The 23839-nt window shown below is 40.6% G+C and overlaps 1 protein-coding gene across 6 annotated transcripts in view; it reads right to left on the minus strand.

The window, feature by feature from the left end:
- The window catches only part of LOC137331497 (inactive N-acetylated-alpha-linked acidic dipeptidase-like protein 2), a 715700-nt gene that overhangs the window by 194311 nt on the left and 497550 nt on the right, over positions 1-23839 (minus strand). For all 6 annotated transcript variants that reach the window (XM_067995331.1, XM_067995330.1, XM_067995327.1 and 3 more), the window contains 2 exons: positions 18646-18738; positions 5323-5519 (listed from right to left, as the gene is read on the minus strand). In XM_067995331.1, coding sequence (XP_067851432.1) covers positions 5323-5519; positions 18646-18738 — 290 coding nt within the window. The remainder of the gene's footprint in view (positions 1-5322; positions 5520-18645; positions 18739-23839) is intronic.

Raw genomic sequence — 23839 nt, forward strand, 5'->3', positions numbered from 1 at the left:
AGACTCCGTGCAGACAGCAGACTGTTATTTTCAGCAATTAACAGATACCAGCTACCTTTAACAGATTTGTTAAGGGACAGCCTGCCTTTAAGAGATTGGGGCTTCCCCTGCTGGTGGAAAGTGCGAATTGTATTGCATCCTCATTCAATGCTGATTTGGAACGGTGCTTGAAGATAAGTCCTCAGGCTTGATGAAAGTCTCATCCAGCCTGCGCAGGGGCTATTGGGCGTGGGGTAATAGCAGATCACGCTAGTCCCTCCCAATAATAGACCCTATCCAGTTTTTCCCCTAAATCTTTAAGATGCTTCTTCTCCCAGGTCAATGAAGCTCACTGAATGGACAAGCAGGGGCTGAGGCCCCATTTCTCTATCAAATACAAAAAAGAACTTATCACAACATGCCAGCCTATGATCACAATCCAGTCACACTAACGTGATGACTGCAGGCCCAGGCTGAGGAATGTTGCTCTACTTTTCTGAGCCAGCAGGAGTATGTTTTAATGCATGTTGTCTCCCCCTGGAAGCTCTTGAGGTAATTCTGCTACTGACAAGAATGTTGAGTTTTAAATATCTATAGAAAGCAATTTTTGCAGGGGTTATATGACAGAAAGGACGTGCATCACTTGGAATCTGCAAAGGGCATTGAGTGCTCTGAGGGATAAACTCCAATCAGACAGAATCCATATTGTAGGAAACTGACTGCTAGATAGGTTATGGGCTTAATTATTCTCTTCAAAAATTGAAGGAAGTTTAAACTTCCACAGCAGAGGTAAACTTTAAAACAAATTCTTGACTTTTACAAGGAACATCAGTGTAAGTATAAATAATTGCTTATGAATTATTTCTATGAGAACACAAGAAAGCATGGGAACAAGAAAGGGCCATTTGGGCCTCATGTCTACTTCTGCCACATACAGTGTACAGTCTACACAAACATTGACTTCATTGCACCCATTTAATCTGCTGAGAAAAAAATTTGCATAAATACTCCGAGATAATCAAATAAAACTACAGGATGCCCATCTGTGCCCACTGTTCAACTCTGATTTGCTCCCCTCCACAAACAACATTCCCATCCACCCCAGCTGCAAACTAACCATTCTGCCACATAGAGTATTTGATCATTTTGTTCTATATTCCTTCCTATAACTTGCAAATGTGCATTTATTTTTTAAAAATTCATTATTAGTATGTGGGCATCGCTGGCAAGGCTGACATTTATGCCCCTATCTAATTGCCCTGAGAGGATGGTGGTGGGCCTTCTTCTTGAACCAATCCAGTTTTTTGAAACCCCTTTGAAAGAGTAAAATTATTCATCCAGCACTGCTTTTGTTGGGAGTCCATTTCAGATGCTCACTACTCTATGGGAAAAATAATAACTTCCAATATCTAATTTAAACTTGTGACCTTTGCTTCTGTATTCACAGTCCAAGTTAAGTAATTTGCTTACATTGACATCACCCAAATCTCTCAGTACTTGGAGGAATCCAGGCTTGGGGATAGTTAAAACGGAGCGAGAGGCTAATCCATTCATTTCCTGTCCCAATCTGATCGGCAGCAAGGAAAGCCACCCAAAGCCATTGGGGTCCTTTTTAAATATGCAGATCAGGCTCTGATGACATCATCAGGGTCCAATCTGTGATTTTAACCTGAGGCTTGAGTGGGGGAGCAGTGGTGGCAGGGCCAGAAGAGACCCAAAGAGGGAAGTTTTTTTTTAGTTTCCTTGTAGGTCAGGAGGAGCAGGAGTGCTCTTCTGGGTCCCACAAGGAAACCATGGGCCTCCCCTGCCAATATATCAATTTGAAAATCCTTTTTCTCATCTACAAATGCCCCCACTGGCTCCCTCCAACTTCATTCCGCTTTATGTTTCTGCTTGCACCTTCCACCCTTTTGACTGTCACCTGCTCTAATCTCCCTTTCTCTTTGTTCCATCTTTATCTGCAGAGCCTTCAGCCTTTTTCAGCCTATACTTTGCAATGCTAACCAGGACATCTGCATCTTGCTCCCTCTCTCCCCTTCAAAGGCCTCCTCAAAATCAACCTCTGATCTTGCTTTTGGTCACAACCCCATATCCTTTTCTCTCCTCTTCTCAATTTCTGGTTATTTTTCACTACTTTAGGGTGTTTCATTACATTAAAGGCACCATAATAAGTGCAAATTGTTGTAGCTTTTATGATCTCTTGCTACCATAATGAAACTACTAACCTTAACCTGGTGTGATACCCTAATAAGTGTAATCTGATCACTACCTTCTGCTATTTTAAGATGTTTGTCCAAGAACACATAGGGTTTTATTTTTGTTGCAGTGCTGCAAAACTGTTCATGAATGCAATCTTGCAGCATACAAGGCTATGTCCTTAAACCCATATTAGCTGTGGCTTGCTGCTAATTATGGAGTGAGGGGGCACAACCACACTGCCTCTTTGGAGCAGTGTTAAGATGCAACATGGTAATTATTCAAAAGAAAATGCTCCTTAAAATATAACTTTTTTTTTTAAAAAAAAGCATTTTCCATTTTTATCATCAACCTTTGTTCTACAATCAGGAAGAACGTTTTTCCTTTAGCTTTTCTTTTCTGTGTGAGACCATCCCATTCCCATCAGACAAATCTAATTATATACCTCAGATGAGAAAATGTGACATAAACACAAGCAAATTAACTGATGACTATCAATGTGGAAGAAAACTGCTCCCTGCTACTGAAAATAATCATTTTTTTTCACCATAAAACCATGTGTCAACATGTAATCCTCCCCCTCCAATTCAGGTCACAGCAATACAGAGTGCAAGTAACAAAGGTGCCATTTAACTGAAAATGTCAGATCACATCAGAAATTGTGAAAGCAAAACATCTAATCCCAAGTTTAATTTACTCGTACCTCACTAATAAATTATTCTTTTAGAATTTACACTATTGTCTTAATAGTATAATCACTGTACGTCTCACTGTGATGTCAATTAAAGGTGAGACTGAAGTATTTTTATGTTGTCATCAATGCAGAATAATACTATCTCAGGCAGTAAAAGAAAGGCATTATTTACAACTGAATAATATAGATCGTATATTTAAAACAATAGATAGCAGAAAGTAATTACATAGCTGTAATCCAATCAAAGCGTCCAGAAGACGTCATAAACCGCAACAGCAGAGCTCAAGGGGTTTAATGAAAGTCATCTAGATTCAATGATTAGGTTACAGCCATGAATTCATTCTCTCTGTCTATTATTATTTGTAATAAATGCTGGACATTTTAGCTCTCTGTAATTAAGTTTGTTTTTTCTCATGTTTCAGTGGCTGAAAGCTGTGTAAGATAATGTTCAATGTCAGTGGATTTCTTTTCTCTGTTTAGGCTGTGATTTTCCTGCTAATGGATAAAAATGCTTTTCTTTTTATCTTGTGATAAGAAGTAATTTGACAGAGCTTTTATTTCTTTATTGCGGTTAAGGTGTTACTTTTTTAGTCCCTTGTGGACTTCTAGTTGACAGATCAGAAAGTGCAATATAATGTTCACAGAAGAGTATTAAAGATTTTCACCAAGGGCATTACCATGGATTTACAGAAAATAGTCTTCGATTACGAGAACTGTTAGGGAGAGAAGTTCGACTTCCATCCGAAATGGATGCTAAGTCGGAGGTGCAGCTGCTCCTTCCACCCATTCGTGATAACATGAGGCCTGAACCAGACCCAGATTTGGGCCTCATCATGTCGCCAGTGAGCTACGGGTGGCAACCAGGCATCCCGTTCCAGCTTGGCGGCTCTGGGCGGTGCAATATCGGGGTGCCACGGAGGCTGACCTAACCAGCAGGAAGGTAGGCCGGGCCCAGGACAGTAGCGACCCAAATTATTCTCGGTAGCCTTGAGCACTCCTGCTCCTTCTAACCCTACAAAAATAATTTTTCACGTACCTTTTTGGGGCCCCTTCCTCTTCACTGCCCACTACAACGAAGCGGAGCGTGCAGGGTGAGCCCTCCGCCCATTTGTATCTGAATTTTGCAACGGGGTCCGACTACCGGCACAGGACCCTGATTTACATATTTAAGATGGCCACCTTTGTGTGCGGCTGCATCAAGCTGTGCATAGACCCTCGGTACGCAAACACAAAGTGTCACTACGTGCTGAGGTTCTACCTGTCCCCGGTGTTGAGAAGGATGGGCCTGGCCACGCTGCCACGGAACGCTCCGTCCAGTTGGACCGTTCCGCCCCACCTGTCCTTCGTGGAAAAGTTTGTGCAGAAAAACACCTTTGACCACAAGGCGATCAGCAAGTGGTCTGCACGTAACGTCCTCGAGACCCTGCGGGAAAAGGAGATGGTGGATCCTGTCGGTTGGTTCCCCGAGCAGACTGTCAATGTCATTTGGCAGAACGCCTCATCGCCAGAGCTTTCAAACAAGCACCAAGACCTAGCTTGGCTGGTGGTGAGAAGGGCCCTTCCCGTCAGATCCTTCATGTACTCCCGGACTCTCAGCGCCACCACGCGCTGTCCCAGAGGAGGCTGCGGTGGAGACGAGACCGTCACCCATCTCCTTCTGGAATGTGCCTTTGCAAAGAAGGTCTGGAGAGAGATGCAGTGGTATCTGTCCAGGTTCGTCCTGAGCAGTTCCGTAACACAGGATTCTGTGCTCTATGGGCTGTTCCTGGGGACGCACACTGAGACGGACATCAACTGCTGCTGGAAGACCATCAACTCGGTGAAAGACGCCCTTTGGTCTGCCCGAAACTTGCTGGTCTTCCAGTACAAGGAGCTGTCCTCGACCGAGTGTTGCAGACTGGCACATTCCAAGGTCCAGGACTACGTGCTGAGGGATGCACTGAGGATGGGTGCGGCCGCTGCAAAGGCTCTGTGAGGAAAGGCAACCATTTAGAGCCTTCCCGCCATTGTATACCGAGGGGCTGCAATCAGGGAAAAACCCCCTTGGGCAGAATGTAAAATTCAAAATTGATGTAATGTACCCGCAATGAATCTGTAATGAATCACCTGTATTGATTGTGATGCAATGATGCACCCTAGAGTGTCATGAACTGTAATGATGTCCAATGTCAGGTGAATGTTTCACCTGAGGAAGGAGGAAGCCTCCGAAAGCTTGTGGATTTTAAAATAAAATTGTTGGACTATAACTTGGTGTTGTAAAATTGTTTACAATAGTCAAGACGCTAAGTGAAGCTGCATATGAGTGAACAGTTTCCAAAATATACTAATTATGATGTATTGTTTTTGCACATTACATTCCTAAATAGCCTGTCTGAATACATTTTGCAATGACAAGATGTGTTCTTCACAAGAAGAAAAGACAATTTTTTTTAAGAGTACATCATAATCCCTACCTCTGCCCACTCATATGAGCCAATATTGCCAAATGTACTTCCTTCCCAGGAACAAAACAAAATGCTGCGGTTTGGCCGCCATCTTCTCCTTATAACCTGGGACATCGTAGTTTTGATTATTTCTGTAATGATGGAAGTACTGCTGGTCCAGAGTTCTTCATTATTGCCATGGTGACTGCCAACAATAACATACTTATCTGGAAAGAAAAAAAATCACTAATCATCTTCATACATGAAAAACAGGAAATAAATTTAATAAATTAGGTATTTAACAACTAAAGCTTATTTTTGATTATCAAAGGACCGTTGATTAATATCTGCACAATTGAACTGTGGAATTGTATGCTGTTCGTAGTCTGAGGTCTCGCAGCAGGACAAGTAGGAACATCTACCACTGAAAATCTCTAAGTTTGATAATCCTGTAACAGCTCATGTTTTCTCTCAATATTTTTGTCTTTTAACACAGCTAAAAAAATGGGTTTCCATCAGTAGACTGACTCTCCTATAAACTGAAACACGCACCATGTCATGAATGAGATAGCATGTCCAGGATTAACAACTGGTTTTAATTTTGATATCAGCCACTGGAGATCACATTGAATGCCCATCATGTTCCCCTTACTCCTTTGAAAGGCGAAAATAGCACACTGTCAGGGCAATTGTAAGGAAATATAGGTTGTTATTTAGGGGAACCAGGCTCGAAAGGGTTGATAAGTCAAAGCTTTAGCAGAAACTACTGTACTATAACATAGACTGCTTTTAAATTAACTTACTACAGCAAAAGGCACTAACAGCCATGAGAATCTTGTTATTGCAAACTAAGGGAAGAACATAATGGTTCCCCCAACTCCTTCAGACATACCGGAATGCTGAAGCTAGCCATCTCCTGTTCACCTTCGAGGCCTATAGGGTGATCTATCAACTACAGGGACTGACGAACATTATGCTATGGATAAAGAGAGATAAGGGGGCCACAAGGCACTGTCTCTTCTATGTGATTGGATAAATTAAAAGGGAGTATTTTGGAAAATGCCTGAGTGGATGTATTTTGCCGCAGTTCTGTTTTTTTTGGGGTATAACTGGGGAGTCTGAGCCTTTGTTAAGTGTAGCGGTCAAAAAAGAAAGTGCAAGGCCGGTAAACGAGAACGAGAATACGTGCATGAAGGAACCGGGAACGAGGTCGTGGCTTCTACCCAAAGGACAACAGGGTAATAAAATTCTCAATTGTGCTTTGTAAACTACTGCTTAAATACTGTAATGTATTGATTCTTGCTTGTACTAAATAAAGTCATATGGCTATTAGCCATTATGGTATCAGTCTCGAACATTGAACAGAGAGTCAAAATTGACTACACAATGTGCTCTAGCTAAAACTAATATTCAGCTTAATTTATAGTAAAATGCACAGAAGCAGTAAAACACAGGATGAAATTTTGGCCCAGTTGCTGGTGGCAAAAACAGGGTAGGGGAATCGGAATTATGGATAAAAATTGCTGCTGTTGGATTTCCACCCATTCAGTGCAGCCCAACCACTTCCATTTGGGAGGGACGTCTGAGCTGGAAGCTCTCACCCAAGGTAGGTGAAAGTTTTACTTAAATATTATAATAGGTAGATATTGTACACAATTGAGTACACACACACATTCCTGATTTTCATAGCAGAAAGCTGAATTGCTCAGCCCATATAAAATGGGTGTTGTCAGTTGCTCGGATGTTGGGTGCTAACAGGAAGTCAGCATTTTCAAGGGAAGCTGCCATTTTTGTCAGACAAATTTTTGGATGCTTTTTTGTCTTTCTTCAATGACAGCAAAGTCCCAATAATTCAACTCCACGATGGCACGTCTGTTGATGGAAGTTTGGACATAAGACATCCAACTGTGGCAGATTCGGTAATCCAACCAGGCATGTTTGCAATACTCCAGGTCACTGTTGTTGATTGACTGGTCAATCTGGTTTACTAATGGAATCTGGAGAGGTAGATCCTTTGCTGGAAACTGGCATTTGCTCCACTTGGCAAAAGCCTGATGGGAAGGTGGCCCTACCTGGACAAGCAACAAGAAGTTTATCGGTGAGCTGTATCTTGTTTTTGCTGATTAAATTCCAACAGTATCTCTACACACATTTGCGTGTCTCTAAACCTTGGTTCTGCCAACCTGCACCAAAGCTTTCTGGGCTTATGTAAATGGGATGTGTTCCAACGTAGTGTGTAAACAACTGGACTAAAAATAGATTTCGTAGTAGCTTGAATTAGAGACTCTTAAACATGGTAATGACTTTCTGAGCATGTCAGACAACCAGTCAACCAACAAAAATCCATTTATTTGAGGTCACTTTTTTAAAATATTGGCAGTATCAATTTCAGTTAATGAAATTTATACTGGCATCGGGTGTGGACAGTCTTTACCCACTATTACCCTTAACCCTGGATCCAAATGTACAGGCCATGTGCATGGACTATGATTTACCAGAGAAACCATGACAGAGTTGTGCTGCTTGCTTGCGCCTGAACTCAAGCCAAACTCCCCCACAGGCACGTCATTGCCAGTGGCAGTAAAGGTCACAACACTTTCAACATTTCACGCTCATTCCAGTATGTATCAGGAGACATAAACAACTTTGTTCATTTGCTATTCACAGATGCATCAAGTCTTATTTGTCAGAGCAGGCAATTCGATAAGGTGCCACACAATAGGTTGTTAGGCAAGATAAGGGCTCATGGGGTTGGGGGTAACATATTAGCTTGGATAGAGCATTGGTTAATGGACAGAAAACAGGGAGTAGGGATAAATGGGTCATTTTCAGGTTGGCAGGCTGTAACTAGTGGGGCACCGCTTGAACCTCAGCTAATTACAAAATATATTAATGACTATGATGAAGGGACTGAGTGAAATGTATCCAAGTTTGCTGATGATACAAAGCTAGGTGGGAAAGTAAGCTATGAGGAGGACACAAAGAGTCTGCAAAGGGATATAGACAGGTTAAGCGAGTGGGCAAGAAGGCGGCAGATGGAATATAATGTGGAGAAATGTGAGGTTATTCACTTTGGTAGGAAGAATAGAAAAACAGAATATTTTTTAAATGTTGAGAAACGATTAAATATTGGTGTTCAGAGAGATTTGGGTGTCCTGGTACAAGAAACACAAAAAGTTAGCATGCAAGTACAGCAAGCAATTAGGAAGGCAAATGGCATGTTGGCCTTTATTGCAAGGGGATTGGAGTACAAGAGTAAGAAAGTCTTACTACAATTGTACAGAGCTTTGGTGAGACCTCACCTGGAGTACTGTGTACAGTTTTGGTCTCCTTATCTAAGGATGGATATATTTGCCTTAGAGTTGGTGCAACGAAGGTTCACTAGATTAATTCCTGGGATGAGAGGGTTGTCCTATGAGGAGAGGTTGAGTAGAATGGGCATATACTCTCTGGAGTTCAGAAAAATGAGAGGTGATCTCATTGAAACATATAAGATTCTGAGGGGGCTTGAGGAGGTAGAAACTGAGAGGTTGTTTCCCCTCGCTGGAGAGTCTAAAACTAGAGGGCATAGTTGCAGAATAAGGGGTCGGCCATTTAAGACCGAGATGAGGAGGCATTTCTTCACTCAGAGGGTTGTGAATCTTTGGAATTCTCTATCCCAGAGGGCTGTGGATGCTGAGTCATTGAATATATTCAAGGCTAAGATAGGATAGATTTTTGGACTCTAGGGGAATCAAGAAATATGGGGATCGGGGCAGGAAAGTGGAGTTGAGTTTGAAGATCGCCCATGATCTGATTGAATGGCGGAGCAGGCTCGAGGGGGCGTATGGCCTATTCCAGGTCCTATTTCTTAAGTTCTTATATCACTTTTCCCCTGGACACTAGGCAACATCATGAGAAGGCCCTACACTTTTATCAAATGGTAGGATTCCCTAAAGGCAAGGACAATGATACCGATGTTGCTGTATCAGCTTCTGCAGTCAATAGTTACGCCTTTATGAACTACAAACCTACCACTCCATTAATGTTTATCTCATCTTTGACCATTAGCATAGCATCAGGCAGATGAATGTTTGCCTTCTAGGCAGCAGTTATGAGATCTTCTTAAGGCAATCTATCATGCCCCCATTATTTGACTCAAAGAAGAAAGCAAGGTTGGCTTCTCCTAGTTAATGGCATCTCTACAACACTGACAAACAGCTGCCAAGCGTAGATACAATGGAGTGCTTTGAGCTATAGAATAACTATTAAACACGCCATAGGCACCTTGAAACAGTACTTCGAATGATTTCCCAGATTGGGGATGTCCTACTCTATAATCCTGCAAATATCTCCAGGATCATCAGGATTTGCTGTGTGCCACATAACTTTGTGATCCCAAGAAGCCTAAGTATGCAGCATCTATAAGAAGAGGACAAACAGCCAGTACGTGCCGCCAAGCCACGTACTGCCCGACCGTGGGCAGGAAGCAGCTACCAACCTCCGGTAAGTTTGGGGAAGGGGGTTTCAGGAGGAGGAAAAGGATGGAATATGGGGAAGCGGAGGCTTAAACTTTCTATGTGGAGCCCAGAGGAGAACACCTGCTCTTTCTGACCCCATAAGGAAAAGTAAGAATTTTATCTGGAGGGCCTTTTCAATTTCTTGATCCTCTTCATACTTGCCTTTACCTGGCAGGAAAGCTGCAGCAGCTTCCCCAATTAGGCCGAAGTTAAAATTACTGTCAAGGCCCAATTACATCATCAGCCCCTTATTAGCAAAGTGAATTAGAATCCTGCTGACTTTGCACGGGCAGCTTAGCCACTTGTCCAGAAGCATCCATTAAAATTGGGAACGGTAGATTCTGGGCTGTTTTCCAGTGGGTAAGTATCCGGGGCATTTTAATTGCCCATCCATCGGGTTTTGTGCTGGGTGGGTAGGATTAAAATCCACCATGTGTTTACCACTAAAATTTCAACTGCGAAGCTTTATGCAATGCATCTGTTTAAAAAAAACATTTTCCCCTTTAAGCCAATGATCTCACACTTTGTGAGGTGTGAATGTTGGGTATTACCATTTTTCTGCAAACATCTGTTTAAATGGTTCAGCAATCAGAGTAATTGAATTTGTCTATTCGACATTCTGTCAATTTACGTACATTCACATTTCAAGCAGTCCAAGCCACAAGGCAACTTTTGACTATTAATGTCTGAACAGAGGTGTTAACACAAACAACGAAAATCCATCCAGGACAGACATCTCCCATTGTTGCGCTGGGATCATGCAGCCGGATTCGTGTATTGGTCTCCACAGGCACAGAAACAATGGGCTTCACCCACAGACATAGCTAGCTAAAACCAAATCACATTTAGCCTGTCTGTCTGAAGTCATAAAAAATATAATATAGAAATCTCATAATTTTGCACAACCCTTTTGATAACACCAGAAAAAAGTCTAAATCGTGTTACATAATGATTGTAGAAAAACTTCGACACATCTGTCTGACTTGTCTCAAACATTCACAAATAGAACCTTTTTAAAAGGCAAACTAGATGATAAACTACAAACGAAAATGCAACTGGATTGCATAGGAGCTGCTCTAAAAGCTAGTGACATTCTTAAGTTGTGAATGAAGGTTGTGAACCTGTAAGTTCATAGGATTCACTCCCACCGCCTCCTCCTCCCACCCTCAAGTACGCAGATACCCCAATCATCAGGATGGGGAAGTGGGATGCTTGCAGACCTTTTTCTATGTTGTTGCATAGCGATAAGTGAAGATCTCCCTCCCTCCTGGCAAGGATATATGTCATTTCATTGTCTTTTCGACTGAAATCTAGAGCAAGCAATAGCAGAACTTGTGGATGCAAACCTATCAACTCAGCAATCACGCAATATAGCAGAGCAATGCACCAAAAACACCATACAACCAGTTTCTTGCCTAACAACTGTGGCTACACTTGAAAAGTAATTCATTGGTTATAATGCATTTTGTGATGTCCTGAGGACATGAAAGATGCTACATGAATGCAAGCTCTTTCATTTTTTTATACTTGTACATCAAATACCTGTTTAATTTTTATATCGTATTTATCAACGTTTGTGGGGGGAGAAAGAACTATGTAGATGATGGATGAAGCCAAAGCAAAGCAGGGAGAAACTTAGGGAGTAATTTTAACCCCCAGGGCAGTTTTAATGGAGGCAGGTTGGGGACGGGTAACCAACCCACTCTCAGGAGGAGAGTCAGTCACTAAAATATTTTGAGGAGGCTGCGTGCCTCCAGTTTAACTTAGCTGTTAGTTTGAAAATTGTAAACAATTTTACAACACCAAGTTATAGTCCAACAATTTTTATTTGAAATCTACAAGCTTTCGGAGGCTTCCTCCTTCCTCAGGTAAATGTTTGAACGCTGACAGGCCAAGTTTCCCAGGCCTCGGGAAATCCGACAGCAGAGGGGAGGCGTGAAGGCCGGATCCATCAGGTAAGTGCCTTTACAGCACTGCTTATGGGCCAGGAAGAACAGGAGTGCTTCCCCCCAAGCCACTAAACTTACCTATTTCCCTCCCCGTGACCGAACCCCCATGATCGGCTGGATCCCTCTGCCCCCACCACGATGGGACCCCTGTGATCAACTGAACCCCATCTCACACTTTGTCTGGCTCTCCTCGCACACCACCCACACCCCCCCCACCCTCGCAATGTCTGACTCCCCCCACCCGACGTCCAACTCCCCCCAGCCCTCCCCAGTGTACGGCTCCTCCCACCCCTCTCCCCGATGTCCGACCTTCCTCCACTCCCCCCCCATGTCGGACTTACCTCTGCTCCGATGTCCAATCCCCCCCCACCCCCATGTTGGACTTACCTTTGCTTTGCTCCCTGGTTGCTTTCCCACCTGACAGCCAGCCAGTCTGTCAATCTGTTAAATTCAACAGGACCTGCAAGAAGCCCTTACTTCCAGTTTTGCCGGACGCAAATCCTTCCCCGTGCTCCCTGCCCGCCTCGCAGTTATTATCGGGGCCTTAGTATCTAATAATGCTCAAGATAATTATCAAGCAGATCACCACTGTAGAAATTCCAACTCAATGTCTCTATGAAATACAAAGCATTATTGCTTTGCTACCAGTATTTTGACCTTCGTTCTAAAAAATTCTCATTAGCATGCTGCCAAACACACCAAACTGCTAAGCCCATTTAAACCACCCCAAATGATGCTGAATGCTAAGTAGTTTCATACTGACAGTGTGAACATTTTAATAGCTAAAGCAGTGTACTTTATCTGGGAATAAAACAAGGTCCCTACAGATCTATTATCTTCACAACTCTAGCAATTTTTAGCCTTTCAGATTTGTGCTTTGTGCAGAAGATAAAGCAGAAGTGATCTTAAAGAAACAGTGCTATCTTTAGCACCAGAGGTCTAAAATGGTCCACTGGTACAAAACATCACAACTGTTAACTATATGTTAATTAGACATCAACTATATAATTACACTATTAATTTTATAGCCATTGTTCAAATGTGTATGCACGTTATGTTACAAATTAGTTTGACATACTTACGTTTAAAACAAACTTACTTTAATGAAGGACAATTATGATGTAATATAATCACATTTACAGATGTAGGTGGTGCAGTTTTTTGGCATAAAATGATGCTTATGAGAAATATTAAAATAATAAGACTTGTTTCAAACTACATCAAAAGAAAGTTTATATATAAACTATAATCTCAGCTGATTCAGATTCAGATTATTTTAAATGGTGCTTAAATGTATTTAACATTGCAGTTTGGGTTCCAGCTAGGCGAAACTCTGTTTACATTGATTGGCTCCCGCATCCCAAATGCTTTGTAAACCAGGTTTGACGCCACACTGGATTTACACTCCACATGGTGCCAAATCGGAGCAGAGTGAGATTAACCCCACATCACCAAAAGAATGAAGGGGAATATTTTACATAGAGGGTTGTTAGGACATTGAATGCCTTTGCAGAAACAACTGTGGAAGCAGAATCCATAGTAACTTTTAAAAGGGGAGTGAATAAATAGTTGGAGAGAAAAAAGAATTAAAAGTTTATGGGGAACGGGACTAAGAGAATAGTTCTTCCAAAGAGTGGAGCACAGGTGCGATGGATTGAATGGCCTCCTACTGGAGCAAGAATAGGCCCTGAATCTGGACTTACACTTCAAGTTGAGTATCAGTGTAAAGCTGAAATTGTTTTGCTAATACTAACCTTGCAGCTAATTGCACATTTTTCCTGTTTTTTTTCTGCTTTTGGAAATTGTACCAAGTCTTTTAGCTTCACTGAGTCTAATAATAAAAAAAATCTTAGTGGAAGTTAGCCAAAACTTGTGATTTAGCAGATGAATAGGGGCTACTATTTGGTAAACTTGTTAATATAACTAATTTTTCAGCTTTATACACTGATTTACTAAATTATAACTAAATTAGATTCATCATTACTTTGAATTAACATATTGTTCCTGTAATAAATCAGGAAACTAAATGTAATTTTTTTGCAAATCTTCCATGGTAGTACACTCTTAAGAATTTCATGCGAGTTTAACAAATTTAAAGGCTTTGAACTTAAAACATTTTTTTCTGGAAGTTTTATTTCTTGTTTTTCAATATCTTCAAGAATATACTTGTCTTATCTGCACTGATGGTGTTTAAATGTCTTTCATGTCTCCCCACATCTTTTGATTACATCAGTCTGAGGTATACAATTTCACAATGACACTCAGTCAAGGAAATGAGAAGGCTTTTAACTGCAGGATTTAATAATCCTATTCCAAAATGTAGCTCTGAATATAAAGCATCAGAGGTTATTTTAAAGCAGCGGACAAATGAAATGGACAACTCATATTGTAAGTACAACATTTTAGTGTAAGATTCATACATACAAGGCATAAACCCTCTTAATAATAAGCAATAAAGCTTCCAGGATAGGGATAGCAAATTCCTTTTTAAATAATTTTATTTGTTAATTAGCAAACACATCTAATCTATCTAGAAATCTACCTGCATCTAGAAATCAGGCAATATATTGTTTGGTCAATTAAATAAACCTTATTTGGATGGTGTAGAATCATAGAATCATAGAATCATAGAAGTTACAACATGGAAACAGGCCCTTCGGCCCAACATGTCCATGTCGCCCAGTTTATACCACTAAGCTAGTCCCAATTGCCTGCACTTGGCCCATATCCCTCGATACCCATCTTCCCCATGTAACTGTCCAAATGCTTTTTAAAAGACAAAATTGTACCCGCCTCTACTACTGCCTCTGGCAGCTCGTTCCAGACACTCACCACCCTTTGAGTGAAAAAATTGCCCCTCTGGATCCTTTTGTATCTCTCCCCTCTCACCTTAAATCTGTGCCCCCTCGTTATAGACTCCCCTACCTTTGGGAAAAGATTTTGACTATCGACCTTATCTATGCCCCTCATTATTTTATAGACTTCTATAAGATCACCCCTTAACCTCCTACTCTCCAGGGAATAAAGTCCCAGTCTGTCTAACCTCTCCCTGTAAGTCAAACCATCAAGTCCCGGTAGCATCCTAGTAAATCTTTTCTGCACTCTTTCTAGTTTAATAATATCCTTTCTATAATAGGGTGACCAGAACTGTACACAGTACTCCAAGTGTGGCCTCACCAATGCCCTGTACAACTTCAACAAGACATCCCAACTCCTGCATTCAATGTTCTGACCAATGAAACCAAGCATGCTGAATGCCTTCTTCACCACCCTATCCACCTGTGACTCCACTTTCAAGGAGCTATGAATCTGTACTCCTAGATCTCTTTGTTCTATAACTCTCCCCAACGCCCTACCATTAACGGAGTAGGTCCTGGCCCGATTCGATCTACCAAAATGCATCACCTCACATTTATCTAAATTAAACTCCATCTGCCATTCATCGGCCCACTGGCCCAATTTATCAAGATCCCGTTGCAATCCTAGATAACCTTCTTCACTGTCCACAATGCCACCAATCTTGGTGTCATCTGCAAACTTACTAACCATGCCTCCTAAATTCTCATCCAAATCATTAATATAAATAACAAATAACAGCGGACCCAGCACCGATCCCTGAGGCACACCGCTGGACACAGGCATCCAGTTTGAAAAACAACCCTCGACAACCACCCTCTGTCTTCTGTCGTCAAGCCAATTTTGTATCCAATTGGCTACCTCACCTTGGATCCCATGAGATTTAACCTTATGTAACAACCTACCATGCGGTACCTTGTCAAATGCTTTGCTGAAGTCCATGTAGACCACGTCTACTGCACAGCCCTCATCTATCTTCTTGGTTACCCCTTCAAAAAACTCAATCAAATTCGTGAGACATGATTTTCCTCTCACAAAACCATGCTGACTGTTCCTAATTAGTCCCTGCCTCTCCAAATGCCTGTAGATTCTGTCCCTCAGAATACCCTCTAACAACTTACCCACTACAGATGTCAGGCTCACTGGTCTGTAGTTCCCAGGCTTTTCCCTGCCGCCCTTCTTAAACAAAGGCACAACATTTGCTACCCTCCAATCTTCAGGCACCTCACCTGTAGCGGTGGATGATTCAAATATCTCTGCTAGGGGACCCGCAATTTCCTCCCTAACCTCCCATAACGTCCTGGGATACATTTCATCAGGTCCCGGAGATTTATCTACCTTGATGCGCGTTAAGACTTCCAGCACCTCCCTCTCTGTAATATGTACACTCCTCAAGACATCACTATTTATTTCCCCAAGTTCCCTAACATCCATGCCTTTCTCAACCGTAAATACCGATGTGAAATATTCATTCAGGATCTCACCCATCTCTTGTGGTTCCGCACATAGATGACCTTGTTGATCCTTAAGAGGCCCTACTCTCTCCCTTGTTACCCTTTTGCCCTTGTAGATGGAAATAAGAATTCACCAGATCACGTGTTCCAAAATAGCTAGTTGAATTATATGAAAATGTGTCACTAACACCTGCTAAGCAGATTTTCATTCAATCAAATTAGCAGCCCACACACGAAACATATGGTTATCTACAATCAGTGCTTGTGTGCAAAAGATTTAGTCTTAGCCCATTTAGTGGACCAAATGTTCATTCAGATTGAACTATGAAAGTAGCAGAAGGAAATGGATTTGTTGGTTGACAGTAATTACATTAGGCTTTGCTTCAGTGCTATGGCTGCAGCACACTTCCAATAGAGATATAAAGATAGTAATCTGAGACAGTGAGGTGGGTCTATAAGGAAAGTTCCAGCAAAATTATTCAGACAAAAAGTGATTAGCATTGGATTTATGTATCTTTATCTTTTGAAATGCATCCTTGATTTACTGCATGAATTTTTTATTTTGTAGGAACTTTATATTCTGGCAAGTGTATTATGCAGCTTCACTTCAATCAGTGTCCTGTTGTTTTTCATTGCCACGAACATGGTCTTTAAAGAGGAAGAGAAATTAAGAGAGAGAACATTCTGTTCAAATGTCTATTTGAAGAAATGAATGGAACCACTCTGGGATGCCTTTCTCCCTCAGTGATATCAGGAAGAAAGGGAAGGTGGAAGATTTCCTTTGAGCAGCAAATTTGAAGTTTTTTTTTAAAAGGCTACAATTGCTTTTATTCATTTTCTTCACTTAGACAGTTGAACAGAATGAATTCCCTCTAGACTTTCCTTGCCCTTTAAGACCATGATTATTGACTATGAAAACACAGTACACTACAAGATGGTAGGACTGCTCACCAAAATGAATTTTTACATCAGTTCCAGCGTGAACTGTGGCTCAGTGGTAGCGCTCTCACCTCTGAGTCAGAAGGTTGTAGGTTCAAGTTCCACTCCAGAGACTTGAGCACAAATCTAGGCTGACAATACTGAGGGAATGCTGCATTATCAGAGGTGCCATCTTTTGATAAGACATTAAACCGAGGCTCCGTCTGACCTCTCAGGTGGACGTAAGAGATCCCATATCGAAGAAAAGCAGGGGAGTTCTTCCCAGTGTCCTGCCAAAATTTATCCCTCAACCAACATCTCTAACAAACAGATTATCTGGTCATTATCACATTGCTGTTTGTGGGACATTGCTGTGTGGAAATTGGCTGCCGTGTTTCCTACATTACAACAGCGACTATACTTCAAAAGTACTTTATTTGCTGTAAAGCGCTTTGGGACATCCTGAGGTCATGAAAGGCATTATATCAATACAAGTCTTTCTTTCTATAACAATAAAATGCCTACTCTCAGGCCATACCCAATGAATAAATGTCCACTATGCACATTATTGCAGATACAAGAATAGGGACATATCTGCTGCCACAGCATTTATTGAAAGGAACATAGGGATTGCTAGACGAAAAAAGACCAAGGTCCATCTAGTTCGCCATCTAGCATTCTGGTAGTCACATGATACAATGATAATAGAGTTGTTGACCAATCATGACAATCAATCTCCATCAATTAACCTACAACAGACCCAGGCATAACACAAGGAAAATTCCATTGGTGGAGAGCTTTGGGAACCATAGGTCTAAAGTTACCTGTTCCTTCCAAACATGCTACTCTTACCACATGTCATGACTCAAATTACTCATATACTGTATCCCAAATGTTATTTTCTGAAAGAAATCCATCTCATTTGCACTTAAATGAATCAATAATAACTGCTTCCACTGTCTCCCTGGAGAGCCTGTTCCATAGATTGACCACTTGCTCACTAAAACAAGGGGAGAAAGGGGCACCAGTGCTGGAGGTGATGAAGTAATATACATGCAACTTTCTTAAAGAGCTGGTTATTCATGGAAAAAATTGGAGTGGACTAAGCACTTCAACTGCTTGACAGATTCAATTTTAATTTAATGGTCATGGTAGAACAAACAATATCTCAAAAGCTGACTTGTGGTACGCTTCCTCTCAGTTAATCACATTTGGTCTAAATGCTGCACTCAGTAAAACCTGCTACAGCAGAAATGAAAGCAATGAAAGGTAGCGAAAAATCATTCTGTACTTGCAAGGAAATTATTTCATGTGAACAGGGATGCTATAAAGCACAGCAAAAGTGCAGCACCAATTACTGTCACACATCCTAAAGATGATATTGTGGCATATCTGATTTTTATAGGTTTCTCTGTAACCAAATTTCCTCTCAATCTGTGATCTGTCATTGAACTGAAAACCACATGCCCAGTGAATTTTACATAGGAAGTATAACTGACTGAGACCATTAGAACAGTACCACACAATAAGATAAATAAATAAGGAATTTAACAAGAAGAAAAGCAATATTTAAAATTGTGGAATATTGTTACTGTTGCAGAATTACTATATGTTTTATTACTATATATTTTATACTAAACATTCCTATAAGTTAGCCTACAACAATAAATAAGTTACCTGGGTTGATAGATCCTTTCAGATAGCCAATTACGTTCTGAATCGTCCTATACTCTGAGAGTGTTCCCACCTCAAGCCTGATGGTTTTACTGACTGTATTCAAAATAAAACAGATAGAGACTTAGTAATGGCTCAGAGACATACACACTTACAGGGAATTCGCCACAAAATTTTGGCATTTTGCTAATCTGTGTTCTCTATGTTATTACCAGTTTCAAACCAATATTTAACACAAACCTGAATGCATAAAAATTGATTAGACTATAGTAGGTTAGTCAAGTATCAGAATCAGACCTAGCACAATAGTGAATCTGTCAATCCTTCTGTCAACAGCATGTACATAAACATGCAGTAGCATTGGCCATTTGAAATTAATTCTTAGTTACATTTTATTATCATTAAATTTTTACATAGACTCTAATTACTTGGTTATTTTTTGTAATTAAAATAACTGGTGTTTGCGTTGGTCAAAGCATCACCTTCACACTATTCAGAAAGTTGTTTTGCAATCATTTATTTTAAATAAATCGTTTGGTTTTGAAGTACCACTGCCAGTGATAAGCATGTCAGTGCAATAGTTTTCTGAATGATTTTGTCCATGTTTTCCAGAAAAATCTTGGGGGTGAACAGTTAAAATGCCGTTAATGTAAAATGATGCTTTCATGAAGCACTACAGCTCTAATGTATAAAATGTCTGGCTTTTAAACATTTTCAGACAGCGGCAATCAGTTAATTCAATTGCTGTCTCATATCTGTTCTTTAAGTTGCTGTCAATCAGTCACCATTTCACTCAGAAGCAGCAATCACTGATTGACTGCTCACAGCTAGTCACAAACAAATGTGCAAATGAAACAATAAAGCAGCTCCTACACCTCTGCTCACATTTGTTTTGAGGGAAAAGCTGTTCGCTGTTATAAAAGTACAATATGAAGAATGAATTTGATTATGTATTTTTTCAGAGTCATTTAAAATACAAAAAAGGGAAAACTTAAACAAAATTAATGAATTAGCTGCACCTTAGAAAATTAACAATAAAGTCAATAGAAAATTAGTTGCATCTTAAATTTAAAATGGACTGTGAGATCAGGCAATGCAAAGGACAGCGTCACTCCAACTTTAACAGGTTACCGAACAAAGGAAAACTCCTTTGCTTTTCTCAAAGGGTGACTTCCGGTGGGATTCAGAAAGTTGTCTTTCACCCATTTATTTTAAATAATATGTTAGATATGGAATTCTCCACAAATTAAATCTAAACAAATTCAAAGATTCCAGAACTTTAAAGGGCCCTTCCCTCCACTCCACCACACATCATGCACCAGACAGGTGCAGCATTCCCAAAGTGTGCTACACCTGTAAAAGCCTAGGCGCACCAAAATTTCCTACCCGAGGGTGCACCAACAATCCAGCTGCACCCTCAATGCAGAGCTGCTCCCTAGTAGGGCCCTGTGCTGGAGACCGGATTGGAAATAAAAGCACAGCTGCAGGTTAAGCACCTTATCATCGACCTCAGGGCCTTCCAGCTGCTCTTGAAGAGCATCAACTAGAGGCCCAGAGCCCCGAAGATTCTGCTAGAAGACAAGAACAACCAGAAAACTGTTGCCAGTTTCTTCTTCGGGTTGCCCTAGAGCATTTCCCAGGCATTCCTGTCTGAGGATGCTCTATACACTAACCCCAGCACCAGCTTTTCTAGAGCATCCCTATGTTTGGGTACCCCATTCCTAAATGTAGTGGAAAATGAGCCTGGTGCACTTTCGTGTCTCATTCCAATATGAACCTATTGCAGTTGCAGGCCCAGTTACACTCATGAAAGTCCCCTGAATCCTGGGTTAGTGTTATGGCGGTGGAGACCTAATGCAATGGGTCTTTGCTCCCTTTTCATCTTCTTTGCACTGTTCCCCAGGCTAAGCAATGGGGAAAATTAGGGTGTTTTTTGGATTTATTTTCTTCCATAACATGAAGTGATAAGAAACAATATTTAAGTGATGAAAGCCAAAATGGCATCACCCCAAATTCTAGGTGATGGGAATAGGAACTTACAAAGGGACATAGACAGATTAAGTGAGTCGGCAAAACTGAAGCAGATGGAGTTTAACGTGGGGAAGTGTGAGGTCATCCACTTTGGATCCAAGAAAGACAAACTGTGAGAGACTAGGAACTATGGAGGAGCAAAGGGATTTGGGTGTACAGATTCACAAATCACTAAAGGCTAGTGCACAGGAAAAAAAAATAAGCAAAAAGGCTTATCTCAAGGGGGCTGGAATACAAAGGGGAGGAAGTTATGCTTCAGCTGTACAAAGCTTTGGTCAGACCCCATCTGGAGTACTACATTCAGTTTTGGGCACCGCACCACAGGAAAGATGCATTGGCCTTGGAGGGGGTGCAGTGCAGATTCACCAGAATGACACCAGGGCTTAAAGGGTTAAATTCTGAAGACAGGTTGCATAAACTTGGCTCGTAACATGGTGAAACAGCCTCGAGGGGCTGAATGACCTACTCCTATTCCCATGTGAACTATTTGCAAATTCTGCCATGAATAGTTAACAACTTGTTTTAAAAAAGCATAAATTAAATCACTGTCTTGGCAAAGGACCTTTCAGTCTACTCACTATTACAATTATTATACAGCTATTCTTTGCTGCCAATAAAATAGAGAATGAAAAATATAGGAACATGGAGAAACACATTAGAAGGGTGGTTAGAGGAGCAAAGAAAAACCAAAGCGAAGTATAGCTGAGGCAAAACACATCAGTACAAAATTCTTTCAGTAGTTCAATAGTAAGAAGGTTGTCAGAGATGAGGCGAGAACCATAAAAGAAGCAAACAAATTTGAAACTGAGGATGACTACAAGATAGTAAATATTCTGAATGATAACTTCCTCCAAGTATTTACAAAGAAAGACATGAGCAGCATGCATTTCCAGAGCCAGCCAAGGCAAAATTAATGACTTTGATATCAATGAGATGGAAGTATCAGATACGCTAGAGGGGTTCAAGGCCAAATAAATTTCTAGGGGTAGATGATATGTATCCTGGAGTGCTAAGACACAAGGGAGGACACTTGTGAGGCACTGACAATCATTATGAGGGAAACAGTGGACATTGGGGAGGTAGTAATGATACAAGCTAATGTGGTGCCCACGTTCAAAATAGGTGACACAGACAAATATAGACCCATTAATCTTTCATCAATCTCCTGCAAAATAATGAAATCAATTATCTGGACTAAACTTGTGAATTATCTGTAAAATATTAACCTGGTAAACTGCAGTCAACAAGGATTTAAAAGAGTGAGATCCTATCTGATCAACCCCTCCTTGAAAATTTTTGGGGAAGTGACAACCCATGGGTCATTCAAAAGTCATATGACATGTACCTAGACTTCCAAAAGTCATTTCACAAAGTTCCATATAAAAATTGATGTACGCACTTGCCATATAGAAGGCTTTTAGTTAAGTTCAAAGCAATGAAAATGTAAGGTAAATCTTGGGAACTGATAAGAAATTGGTTGAAGGGTTAAAAAAAAGACCATTTTTTAGGTGAGTAATGTCAAGGTGGAATAGAAGTACTGAGTGGGGTGCTGCCCAGGGATTGGTGTTGGGACCACTATTGTTACTAATTTACATCACTGACTTGGATTCAGAAATTCAAAGTAAATTGGTTAAATTTGCAAATTATATCAAGCTGGGAGAGACAGTAGATTCAAAGGAAGTAGCTGAGAAATGACAAACTAAGATGGAAAACAAATACAAGTGGGCAGAATGATGGCATTTGAAATCTAATGCCTACAAATGTAAAGTACTACATATAGGAAGGAAAAATGGGCAACACACATACTCCATGAATAGTGATGAAATCGCTCAGGATGACGTTGAGAGAGACCCAGGAGGCTTACTAGACTCAATGTTCAACAAGTCCAACCAATGCAGCAATTAACAAAGTCAATAAATGATGACTGATATAGCCAAAACCGTATAATTCAAGTAAAAGGAAGTCATGACTAAACTGTTCAGACCGCACTTTGAGTACTGTATCTAATCGCCAAGGCACAAGAGAGACATTAGAGTGCTGAAGGCAATGCACAGAAGAACCATATGCCTGATCCCTAGTGTTAGAGGTCTGAATTATGAAGAAAGACTGGATAAACTTGGTCTTTCAACCTTGAAAGGAAGCATCTTACAGGTATATAAGATAGTTAACAGTATGGAAAAGGTAAATCCAGAAAATTACTTTAACTAAATTGCAAGAGCTTGACAAGGGGATGCAAGTTCAAATTATGAAAAGGCAAATTTAGGACTGATTTCTGAAAGTTCCTCTTCACACAAAAAGTGATCAATATACGGAACAGACTTCCAATCGAGAAGTGGAGGTGAAAACTGTGGAATCATTTAAGAAACGACTAGATACTGCAAAGGAAGAACTTTCTGGATGGATGAACTAAGATAGGCCAAACGTCTTTTCATCTGTAATTATCTTGTGATCCTGTGAAATGGTGGAGTTATAAGACAGTAATTTAGCTAAAGTATTCTTATTGGAACATAAACTGAAAGATGCAGCTCAAATGGTAATGAATATTCATAGAACTCAGATTGAATTCTGGCTATGGTTTTGCATAAAATGTTGAAGCAAATCCTCAAATGAGGACTTCATCATGACATCATCCATTTCATGGACTCTGTAAACTAGATGCAATTGTTGCATACAAATTCCATACTGGAAATAAGAGATGTCATAAGCACGGATTCAAATAAAATGTTCATGTTCCTCCAAAAATATTAAGACAGAACTTTGAGCTTGGTCCTCATTCCCTTTTATATTCCTGATGAGACCCTCAGGATCCATTATTTGAACTCCTAATTTCAGCCTTTAGTCTAGACGTCCACAGCTTCTGATGTTTTGGACAATTAAGTTGAATACAAAATACTTTTAAAAGTTTAAAATAATGTACTGTTGACATGAAGTGTTGGGAGACTATTCAGGCCAGTTGTGAGGTGAGTGAGATGTGTTAGGATGACATTTTCTTAAATATCTCAAAGCTGACTGGGATAAACTCAAAATAAAATATCATTTGATTCACAAAGTGAGTCCTTCTTAAGTTGTATGGGCTTATTATAAATAGTAATTCACACATTCTGCAATGGAAATATCCACCACTTCAAAAACCCAGTAGTGCTCTCTCAGCAACTTTCTCGCTTGA

Source organism: Heptranchias perlo, chromosome 13, assembly GCF_035084215.1.
Source record: "Heptranchias perlo isolate sHepPer1 chromosome 13, sHepPer1.hap1, whole genome shotgun sequence".
NCBI lineage: Eukaryota > Metazoa > Chordata > Chondrichthyes > Hexanchiformes > Hexanchidae > Heptranchias > Heptranchias perlo.